Source organism: Pangasianodon hypophthalmus, chromosome 10, assembly GCF_027358585.1.
Source record: "Pangasianodon hypophthalmus isolate fPanHyp1 chromosome 10, fPanHyp1.pri, whole genome shotgun sequence".
Classification (NCBI taxonomy): domain Eukaryota; kingdom Metazoa; phylum Chordata; class Actinopteri; order Siluriformes; family Pangasiidae; genus Pangasianodon; species Pangasianodon hypophthalmus.
In genome coordinates this window covers 11,615,510-11,627,996 of record NC_069719.1, presented here as the reverse complement: position 1 = coordinate 11,627,996, position 12,487 = coordinate 11,615,510, and the positions used below count along the sequence as shown (strand labels likewise).

The following is a 12,487-nucleotide window of genomic DNA, read 5'->3' as shown; positions in this document are numbered from 1 at the left end:
AAAGGGGTGTCCAACCCTAGGACACCATTCAAATACCACCAGTATGTCGGGAAAATTAATGTGATCGTAGTGAATAGGGTGGAAACTGGAGAGAGAGAGAGAGAGAGAGAGAGAGAGAGAGAGACTTTTAGGAGCATGTAATGCATTAACTTTAAATATTTAAAAAAAACTAGAAAAGGAGAGAGGGAGAAACAAAGAGACTGAAACATAGAAAGGGTGGGAGAGAGAGAGAGAGAGAGAGAGAGAGAGAGACTTTAAGGAGCATGTAATGCATTAACTTTAAATATTTAAAATATCTAGAAAAGGGGAGAGGGAGAAACAAAGAGACTGAGACTGAGACAGAGAAAGGGGGGGAGAGAGAGAGAGAGAGAGAGAGAGAGAGAGAGAGAGAGACTTTAAGGAGCATGTAATGCATTAACTTTAAATATTTAAAATATCTAGAAAAGGGGAGAGGGAGAAACAAAGACACTGAGACTGAGACAGAGAAAGGGGGGGGGAGAGAGAGAGAGAGAGAGAGAGAGAGAGAGAGCGGTCTCTCCGCACGTGGATGCTTCGTTCTCTTCTTTTCATTCATCTGTCTCGGTGTGTTTTAGGACAGGAAAATGGTTTAGTTTGTAAGAGTCTCGTCTCTTCAGTGAACTGGATCCTCTCATGGTGCTCCGTCTCCACTCGGATACACAGACCCTTTCAGCGCATCTTCTTTACCTCCTCACGGATCAACTGAACAGAAGTCAACAACATGGATCTTTCATTTATGGCTGCACAGGTACGTAAAAACTGTATATTTTATCATTTCTCCCTCCAGAAAAACGCGAACAGGTGCTGTAAGTACTTACCTGCTAACTTTGTCCCGGTGAGGGAGGGAGGGCGTGGCGCATCCTGCTATTACAGCCCACAGTTACCAGTAAACACGGATACTACATGTAAACTCCTGCTGTCCAAGTCTGTTTCATTTGACGTTGGAACTGATTATTTATTCATAGTTTCCGTTGTGCAGAATTCATACAACGGGCCATATACACACGTCTCGCGCACACTGGACCGGAGTCACTCTAGCAAAAAGCTCATTATTCAGCTCCTCTGCGTAATGAAAGGTCCATCAGTCCAGTAAGTCTGGTACAAGCACACTGCTGTGCACGCCCTAAACGCCTTCTGCTCATCTTTCCATGCCTACACGTGCACTGCACTTTATCCTCATTTCTGTAAATAGCGCATGCCTTCTGCACATGCAACGTCTTAATGTTTTTAATGTTTCAACACTAATCATTTGTTTCCTCTTTTTCCCTCAGAGAGCCCTAGAATTTTGTTCCACTATATGCATTTTTAATAAAAAGCCAATAAATCACTTCACTTCAATTTCCTAATCCCCAAAAATTAGACTTAGTTTGGTACCATTGTCAAAATCCCCAAATTATCACCTGCAATAATGAATTAACTCCTACAGTATTGGATTAGTCCTTACATTGTTAATGTGTTGAATTTACTCCTACTGTGTACATGCTTTGGTTAATTAAGATTTACTGTGTAGAATTAATGGCTGAGGATTAAAAATAACACCTACAGTGTTGCTTATATCTTTAAATATAGATTTCTGAAAACACTGTTGGCGGTTAGTTGCTGTACATTTCCTGAAACTCAAATAATGGAAGTAATTCATCATTGAATGTGGATGTGTCCTAAAGTCCAATGTAAATGTGTTGGATGGAGGCCTAGATGTTCCCTCCCTTTACTGCATGCTCCCTTAAAACAAATTTATATCTTGACTGGGCACAGAACCCAAGGACAGCACTTTCACCTCAATGTGAACAGTCTAATGCAGTCTGAAGTTGATGCTTTCTGACAAAGTTACAAAGCTCATTTGGAAAGTGCTGTTATCTCCTGGATAAAACCTGGGGAGGTAGAGACAGATGAATGGAAGTACTCTGTAAGTAATCCTCTTATTTAGGCAATTCCAATCACCATATCATCATTGTCTATAAAGACAGTGAGAGCACAGACACGGTCATTACAGGTGATTCCATACTCGTTATCCAAACCAGTCCAGTCCTGTCTGTGTTGTACAATGCCTTGTAATCTATTCACACTGTGTTTTGTGTCTAGACAATGTGTTTTCTTCTTTGTGTGTGTGTGTGTGTGGGTGTGTGCAAATGTTTATGAGCTACTGTTTGTTGTTGCCTGTTTAATATAAAGCTATGCAAATGTGAAGCAAATCAATACGTCAACATTACAAAATACAAAATTTAGAAATGAAGCTATATTTCCCGTAAAGGCCACACACCTCATCTTTGCAGATGTGTCCATGGAGTACTAGATTCTCTTATTTCTCACCTTAAAACCATTCACTGCTGCTATGAGTAAAACTCAGACATCATATTGCAATGTGTGTAGCGATCCCTATATCTCTATGTAGCTCTGTATCTGTGAACTGTCATATTATTGTTAGAGACTTGCGTCAAATCAAAAATTAACCTTAATGATGACATTTGGATGTATGACAATCCCACAGAGAAATGTTATGTTTTATATCCTGGCTTGCATTTCCTGAACTGTTTTTGGCAGACTCTAAATGTCTGTAAGATATTGTAGCATTATGTAATAGTGAGGAACATGCAATCAGAAGAAAGCTTTGACATAGGGGGATATGAGACAATATTTTTACCATAACTCATGAAGTCTGTTGAAAACACTAAGCAGTGTGTGTGGTTTGTAATATGAGACAGAAAACGTCTGATTCACTGCTTGACTTCATTGTCTTGGACAGTTTTGCAAAATCACTTATTTTATCTCTTATCTCCTATCCTTTGGCTCTTCATACAAAGACACAGAGAGACAGACATATGGACAAAAAATGCATATAAACAGAATATATGTTATATGTGGTTTTGACAGGTGCAGATTGCAGGGAATGTCAAAAGAAAATGAAAGAATTTCTAAAAACAAGCACATCCTTCCCTTGAGCTCAGTAGCACATTACATAATATACTACAGTATAACATGTCACTCTACAAAGCCACACTTTTGGTGTGAGTACACTTTTTTTGACAAGAGTTTTGTTTTTTGACAACAGCAACTTGATAATGGATTGTTGGACAGTTTGGTGATGTCATTGGGTTGCCAGCTTGATGCAGTTAATGCATGCAAGGGATATGCAACCAAATATTAAGTGTCATTTACTTTAATTTACTTTAAGACTATCTGTTCCTATACATTTGGTCACCTAAAAATTGGGCGGTATGCCATCAAAGGTGCCATGTTCTAAGTTGTTAAACACATCTAGATGTAAAAATCAGGAAACGAATGCTGAAATTCTGATCTATCATCTCATATCCATCTTTTGATCTCAAACCCAAATGTCTTCAGTGTATAGCAAAAACAAAAATAGAATTTACCTTGCCTTTACAATACTTTTGGAGGGAACTATAGATAGTCATATTATTTGCTGCTGAGCACTAGGTCCAAATTGTTTCACCATATGGCATACTACAGTTGACTGAGTGGCCGTAGCTAAGACAACTTTGCATTAGTCCAGTTGACCTAATGTATGATTAAGCTGTCCATTAAGATCTCACACATGCAGTGTTTAGTCCATTTAAATTAAACCTGCATGTGTTTACTTCTTTGATGTAGTACATTTGGCAGAAGTAAACCTGACTTAACCCAACTGCAGAAGGTGAACTAAAAACGTGTGTATTACAGGTTGTTGGTGTCATTTTTTTTTGGTTCTGAGCTATATATGAGGCATAAACTGAGCCCAAGGACAGAGCTGGAGTCTACATTAATACCTTGTGTTTGGGATATCAAGACCAAAGGGGGAAATAAACAGTCACAATTACTAATGAATTAACTCAGAATATGATTTGGCACCACACCCCTCACAGCAGCTCACCATAAAGAAAACATAGAAAAATAGAGTAGATAATTATATGATTTACTGACCTCTGACTGAAGCTATACTGGTAGAGAGATAGGTAAAGTAGATAAGGTAGATCAAGTGCCAGCAAAATTATGACAACTAATTCTACTAATCACTATTTGTATTAACTAGTAATTATAAAAGTAGTCAAAAGATTAAAATAATAATAATAATAATAATTTCACACAATCATAATTCCCAAATGTTGCTAATTTTCTAATTTTGTTTAATACTACACCTAATTAGCTCCATATCTTTTAATTGCATGACATGAAAAAGAGTATGAAACCTTCAGCTTTGATCCAGCAAAATCTCTTCTACTCTTGCCCTAAAGTTGCTCAGTGCAGCTTGCAGCATGAAGCCAACATTGACTCTAAACAAATGGACTACTTTAAGATTACAGCAACTTTTACTCTTAGTTTTAATGACCCCGTTAACAAAAACTTCTTGCAAAAGACACAATTGTATAATAATTAAATAAAGTAAACAGCAAGGCAAAAACTTTTGGTGTGCAATAGTCAAATGGTTTGCTGATCTGACAGTGTGATTTTTAGCATCCAAAATAGGAGCATCAACTAAGTGCTGCAGAACACACAACACTCTTTTGTCTGCCTCCATCAGTTATCAGGAAGATCTATTTCACTGCTAGGCACGTTACCCTAGCAACAGGCTAGAGACAACTATGTGAAGAGTGGTTTAAGGGGACAGATAGGAATTTGGCACATTTAAAAGCAGTAAAAGCATTCATAGATTTGCATGAATGTGGTTTTACACTAATATTTACTACTGTCTGTGCTCCCTATTTTACTGTTATTCAAAGTAATGTTCCATCATCCACTGCTTGTGGTGTCATGTTTAAGAGATGGATGCTAAAGTGGATATAAAGACAGAGCTAGTGTTGCATGTACTAAATACTCAAAAAATAAACCAGTGACAAAACAAGTAAAGCAATATGGTACCAGTTTACTTTGTGGTTAAGGTTTCATTTGAGAAATAACAGCGATCTAAAATACTATTAAAATGACTATTAAATTTTAATCACTATTAAAATTATTTGATTAAGCCAAAGGTTAAGGTATACCCACATGTTTCTCTCTGGCTAAATGACATTTTTGAAACAACAAACTGTTCTGACAGTGACTGAACAAATGCTGAAAGAGTGTTTCTTAAAAGAGAGCCTTAATCTTTCCACCATGTATACCATTCTTCCAGAATTTGACAGAAGTATGTGTACATGTGGAAATTCAGACACTCAGAGAACCCTGAGCATAAGTTCTCTGTTTGAGAATGATCTTGCCCTTACACCATGATAAATCCCGTAGCCCAGAGAAATGACCACAGTTCAGTTCATTAATATTAGGAACAGAACCAGTGCCTGAATAATGCAGAGAAGGCAGAGCACTTGATGCTGAGAAGTAAGGGGCCTCAGTCCATGTACTGTGACAATGGCAGCAGTAGGATGCCAGCATTGTATTATATTAAGGTTGACTCTGTAGGCAATGTGCATGAAATAATCAAAGTGACAGGCTTTAACTCTAAACAGCGTTTTCACATCTGAGGTCCATCTAATACATGCTCGTTTCTTAACCCATATTTTCATCATGCCTTATCTGAAAAGGCAAAAATGAGTCAGAAAGAGTGAGTCCTCACCCATTTCACTGTTTTTTTTTTCTTTTTATTCTATTCCTGAGATAATATTTTTACTGTGTGCAGGAAAGCTCCCATTACATTTAAATCCCTTATCAGTGGCATGAATACAGTGGTTTGTTTTAAAAGTCCTGTATTCTAGCAACACATATTAGGGAATTGTTGGTATTTTTTATCATGTTTGGGCCTGCTGATAAGTTTATGTTATATTTCACTACTTTCCTGTTAGTATTTCGCTGATGGACTGTAGATGCTTCAGATAGTTTTACTATGGATTCAGGTAGTGTGGGACATCAGTAAACTTGGACAAATAAACTTCTGAATAATATGAAAACAGCTCAAATACTAACAGGTAATGCTATAACATTACTTGTCATGAAACATATTTAAAAGTCTATTAAATTCAGAGGAGTTGTGGTCTCTCTTTAAAGGCAGATTGTTCATTGTAAGTGCATTTAAAGGTCTGCATTTTTCAGGTAAATTGGGACAGCATTATATGCTTTATTTGTCATATAAAACCTAACAAACAATAATCTAACAAACTGCTATGCTATTTAACAAGTAATTAATATTTATATTTTGTATTAACAAGCACATTTATTGTAGGCTGTAGCAAATGTGTTGATTGAAGTATCTCAATTTTTTATTTTTATTTTTTACTTTTTTTTCTGTTTTTGGTGAACATAAAATCATCCTGGCTCTAAATTGCCCCAGGTGTGAGTGAGTCTGTGTGAATGTGTGCACATGGTGCCTTGCACTGGTGAGGTGTCTCATTCAGAGTGTGTTCCTGCATCCACCTTAATCCTGACTAGGTTACATCTGTTATTGAAGATGAATGAATGAATCAAATCAGCCTGATTAATCTTTCAGCATGGTTTAAATCAAATGTTCATGAGAATAAGTAACACACTATGTCTGTTAGATTAGTACAGTAATTTTATTAAATGTTTCAAATAATCCCTAAATTAATGCAGCTGCATTAGTTGAGTAGTAGCAGCTATGTGATTATGATGAAAAATGATGACGTGACTGACATTTACATTTGTTAATATTTTGTTATATCTTGATGGCTTCTTTATTAATGGCATGTTTAACCCCTTAAACCCCTTAACTCCAAGAATTTATAACCTTCGTAATTAATTACCTTTTCTATCAGTTTCATTGTGGTTGTGCTTTGAGATGAATTATTACTACAAGTAATACAACAACAACAACAACATCAATAATAATAATAATAATAATAATAATAATAATAATAATAATGAAGTGAACTGTGTGAAATGTGATTCATTACTGTATACCTGATATACTCCTTTGCCTAAGCAAATGTCACAAATGTTACAACAAAGAAAAGGGCAACAGAAACAGTAGGATACCACTTCCAATAAAAGCATTATGAGAGCCTTGTAAATTTCAATATCTGGGTCTGCTCTCTTACATAATTGCTCAGGTGCTTCAATATGGCCACACAGGGCCTTAATTACTTCCATTACTGTTTGGCCACTCACCTATCTCCAGACACATCCTCATTATGTACGTCCAGGATAGAGTAGTTTACATAAACTCTGAATTACACTCTGAGTAAAGTATATATATATATATATATATATATATATATATATATATATATATATATACATACATACATACATGCATATATATATATATATATATATATATATATATATATATATATATATACAGTCAGGTCCAGAAGTATTTGGACAAGTATTTGGCCTTTATACACCACCACAATGGATTTGAAATAAAACAATCAAGATGTGATCGAAGTGTAGACTTTCAGCTTTATTTTAAGAGGTTCCACAAAAATATGGCATTTACCATTTAGGAATTACAGCCATTTTAAGCAAAGTACCTCCATTTTCAGGGGCTCCAAGGTATTTGGACAAAGTGACATAATTGTAAAAATAACCATAATTTTAATACTTGGATGAAGATCCTTTGCAGTCAATGACTGCCTGAAGTCTTGAGCCCATGTTCTCAAAACTCAAATTCTGAGTTTCCTCCTTGGAGACCAGTAAGTGAAAAGCATTCTCTGTTGGGTTGAGATCAGGCGACTGACTTGGCCATTGAAGAATATTCCATTTCTTTGCCTTCAAAAAGTCTTGAGTTGCTTTCGCAGTATGTTTAGGGTCATTATCCACCTGCACTGTGAAGCAGCGTCCTATCAGTTTTGTAGCATGTGATTTAATGTGAGCAGAGAGTATAGCCCTATACACCTCAGAATTCATCTTGCTACTTCTGTCAGCAGTCACATCATCAATAAACACCAGTGAGCCCGTTCCATTGGCAGTCATACATGCCCATGCCATAACACTGCCTCTACCATGTTTGACACATGATGTGGTATACTTTGGATCTTGAGCTGTTCCTTTCTTTCGCCATACTTTTCTCTTCCCATCATTCTGGTACAAGTTAATCTTGGTTTCATCAGTCCAAAGAATCTTGTTCCAGAACATGGGAGGCTTTTTTAGATGTTTTCTGGCAAAGGGTCTAATGGATAGAGAGTCGGACTTGCAACCCGAAGGTGAACCTGATGGTTGTGGGTTCGAGTCTCGGGTCCGGCAGGGATTGTAGGTGGGGGGAGTGAATGACCAGCGCTCTCTCCCACCCTCAATACCACGACTGAGGTGAGACCCTTGAGCAAGGCACCGAACCCCCAACTGCTCCCCGGGCGCCGCAGCAAAAAAGGCTGCCCACTGCTCCGGGTGTGTGTTCACGGTGTGTGTGTGTTCACTACTGTGTGTGTGCACTTGGATGGGTTAAATGCAGAGCACAAATTCCGAGTATGGGTCACCATACCTGGCCACAAGTCACTTCACTTCACTACTTCACTTAATGTTGGATAATGTTGGATTTCACATCTATTGCAAATTGTGCTTATTGTTGCAATTATATCATCAGCATAAAAAAAACAATATGAAAGCATTAATGTATAGTTATATAAACTGTAGGCTAATGCTATTGTGACTGTTCTGACTCCTCTGTTTTCTTTCCCTTTTTCTTTTTTTTACATATTAGATGCTGGCCATAAGTCATAAAACTATAAAAAGATTACAAGTAACTTGCAAAGGACACTACCATGCTATGAATTTAAATGTAAGGATGAGTCATCCAGTTGCATGCCAAAAAGCTTTTTAGAGTCTTTGCATAACTTGGACTTAATCCTGTCATCCAGTTACTCCCAGGTTAGGCTCACGTCTCTTTCCATCGTGCTATAAAACTACAGGTTGAGTGATGGTTCCTACCGTATGTATTTGTACATCTTCTTTCATGCCTCAAAGGTATTTTAGCTTGTATGGAGACTCCCACTCATACAGTAAATACACTGGATATGAATATATGCTTGTGGTCTTGCACTGAGCCTTCTTGGGACTGTAATTGTCTTAAATAATTCACTTTAACTTTCCCCTTTTTAAATATTTATTACCCAATAATTAAGCAGAAGTTCACACCACTGATCTTGCCTGCGTGAAAATATACATGAGGGATATGAAAAAATCTATTCCAATTTGGAAACTATTCTGTGATGTGATTTAGATAAGCTTAAATAATCAATTTAATAAGGATATGGGCTTTGGGAAGCATGGCCACAGGAAATGTATTATTTTCTAAATGTAGAGAGAGCTTGCCAATAAAATGACTGGTTCTCAAAATGTGTCCTTCACTTAATGTGTTCTGGCTTGTTAATCGCACTCGGAGTTGAATAGACTTTTAACTCTGTAAACTCAGTGAGTATAGCACAGATTTATGAATGAATTTAGTAGATAGGCTAAAATTCTGTCTCTCTATCGCATATTTTATCATGAAATGCATATTCTATGTACCAGTACCTAAGCTCAACAATAACATGAATTTAATGAAGTTTTTGTGCAGATTTACAACGTTTCATTGGTTTAAAATGTTGACCTTTCTTTCATACAGATCCCGGTTATGACAGGAGCATTCATGGACTCATCACCCAATGATGACTACAGCGCTGAACATTCCCTCTTCAACTCCTCTGCCAGTGTCAATGCGGCTCCCATGACCTTAGTTCAGACTCAACCTGACGAGCACCAGCGTGTCTCCACTGATGCTATCTGGCTGTGGATCGCCATCATTGCCACCATTGGGAACATTGTGGTGGTTGGGGTGGTTTACGCATTCACTTTCTGATCTGTCCGTTTAAAGACACTTTACTGGAACTGTACTGAGGAGATTGAGGTGTTGGTTATGACGATAATCTTTGGTTCATGAATAACCAATATTTGCACACAAAACATTCCCTTCTACAACATTATCTGGAAGCTTATACTTCAGTAAGCTGTGTTTGTTTATTCTGTTCAGGATGTTAAAATGGATTAACTGGCTTTAGGTGCTGAACCTACTTCAATATCCCTGAAGACCTTAGAAGCTATTAAGAGGAGTGTTCCTCAATTATTTGGATGACAGGACAGCAAATCTTTAAACATTAAAGGGAAGTAGGGGACGTACACACACACACACACACACACACACACACACACACACACACACACACACACACATACACACACAGTCACACACAAAGAAAGTGGTTTGTATATAAATTAGCAACACTAAAGCAACATTTGTCTAGGTGTTATGATAAAACATGAATGTGTTCTATACAAAAAATGTTTTATAGTTACACATTTACTTCTGTACAAGATCCAGTTATATTACTTTATATAACACTATATGTATAAAAGACATTATAGTTGAAGTGAAATGCTAGATATTTAAATATTTTTGCATCAGGTACCTTTTTTCTAGGCATCTATCCATATTATACAGCTCCTTATTCCAGAATCCCATTTCTGTGTGTGTGTTGGAATCTGCTATGCAGTCCAGTTGTTGCTATGGTGATTAATCCTGTTTAATTAAGGACATGAACTGTCTCTTCTCCAGCCAAGGAAAAGAGAGCTCCAGATGATAGTGCCCTCGCTGTTGACCCTCTTATTTTTCTCCCAGCTGTTTTCCTTCTTCTGGTGAACTATCCAGGGAAAAAGCCATAAGCGCACATTATGCGCAGTTATAGTGGTACTTTAAAGCGGGTTGCCATGGAGAAGGTCAGATGGGGTGCATAGACAGGGCGCTAAAAATGCGTCCACAGAGCTCTGGCTCTCTAATGGGCTCCCATAGGGAAATTGTTACAGCAGAATAGTCAGATCTGTAATCCTAAAGCCTAAGAAAAAGCAATGTATTTAAATATATTGAGAGTCTTTAAATGCAGTTTCACCAAATCACAATATACTGTTATGGTAACATAGAAGTAGTGTAATGTCTCCAGCACTGGTCAAATATTAATGGACTTTAATCATAAGGGAAATTATGATTATGATTGATTTGAAAATTAAAGTGATTTATTAGGATTTCTTTTCTGGAGGCCACCCATTATTCGGCCCACTTTTTGCCTAATAAATGATGCACTTGTGAAACCATGGCTGTTATTATTGATTTACCCCTTCACTCTTAATAAATGGCCACTAAGTTCCTATGATGCAGATCATGCTGTGGAAATATCTCAGCTATAAGTCAGTGTCCTTGTATGTTTTTGCACCATTCTCACGAATAATAGACTGCTTGGGTTAAAGCAATCCTTATGATTTTCATACTGATAAGCCCAGAGTGTGCACTAAAACATGGAACCTGCCAAGACACACCTTTACATTGCTTTCTGTCCTCAACCTGACAGCTCAGTGCAGACAGTTTCAATCTGCAATGTGGGTCATTGTTTTTGGACACATTCTGTCAGCTCAGATCTACAGCACTAACACTGTAGAGTTTCTCCTGAGAAATAGCAATCCTTTACAACTGTTGAATCATAATGTAATTCATACCAGGTTACCTGCAAGCAGAAATTTATTAGACCTGAAAACCTCTTAGTAATGCATAATAATGTTTTTCATTATACTTACATAATGATGTGAATATAAACAGTACACTGATGTTTATTGGAGATATATGTAACTGATTGACAGTCTGTTCGTGATATTTAGTTATATATTCATTTGTAGTCTCTTCTTATAGCTGTATCTTATCCCTGCTGCTCTCAAGTGACAGCCACCCACACTGCCTCAACATGTCAGAGCTATGACTAAAAATCAGCACATACTTCTACATTCTTCTGCACAAAAATTGTCTCTTATTTCTCAGCCAGTAACACATTACACAAAGTTTGGAGAAGAGTTAAAGGCACAATAAATTTGCTCAGAAATAGTGCAAAAGAGCCAAGACATCCATTGGCTCTCAATGAGATGTTTTACATTGTGACTGAATAAAACTGAACAAAGAGAACTATATTTAACTTTCCTTTTATATGCAGCTTTTTCTACAATGTAAAAATTCAGCAAATGCAGCACATTGTGGAGAATTAATCACATTCATGTAGTAAATTGAATAACAGTAATGATTACAAACTTTGAGAATCCTTCAACTTGGGACACAGGCATATGTGCATATATTTTATTTAAAGGTACAAATACAATATGACCAAATGCTAATTGTGTAATATAGAATTGTGCTAATTGTGTAATATAGAACACAAAGCTCTTTATTTACACTCACTGAGCACGTCATTTACACTCACTGAGTACTCTATACTAATACTGGGTAGGGCTTCCCTTTAATCTCAAAACAGCCTCTATTCTTCGTGGTATGGATTCTGCAAGATGTTGGAAACATTCCTTCGAGATTCTGGTCCATGTTGAAATGATTGCATCATGCACTTCCTGCGGATTTTTCAGGTGCACTTTCATGCTGCGAACCTCTCATTCTACCACATCCCAAAGGTGTTCCACTGGATTCAGATGCAGTGACTGGGAAGACCACTGAAGAACACTGAACTCACAGTCATGTTCATGAAACCAGTTTTGCTTTGTGACATGATGCATTATCATGCTG

General features: G+C 37.1%; 1 protein-coding gene across 1 annotated transcript; it reads left to right on the top strand.

The window, feature by feature from the left end:
- Window positions 1–626: 626 nt before the first annotated feature.
- Window positions 627–11,065, top strand: LOC113538914 (uncharacterized protein C14orf132). Its single transcript, XM_026934351.3, has 2 exons — window positions 627–766; window positions 9,506–11,065. Exons 1-2 carry the CDS (start codon window positions 740–742, stop codon window positions 9,737–9,739), a joined length of 261 nt encoding a protein of 86 aa, XP_026790152.1. The 5' UTR covers window positions 627–739; the 3' UTR covers window positions 9,740–11,065.
- The last annotated feature ends 1,422 nt before the right edge of the window (window positions 11,066–12,487 follow it).

Bases quoted from the DNA above. Each gene is read 5' to 3' on its own strand.
- LOC113538914 (XM_026934351.3), top strand. From the start codon at position 740: ATGGATCTTTCATTTATGGCTGCACAG. The intron at 767-9,505 runs GTACGTAAAAAC...TCTTTCATACAG, and splicing joins TTTCATTTATGGCTGCACAG to ATCCCGGTTATGACAGGAGC.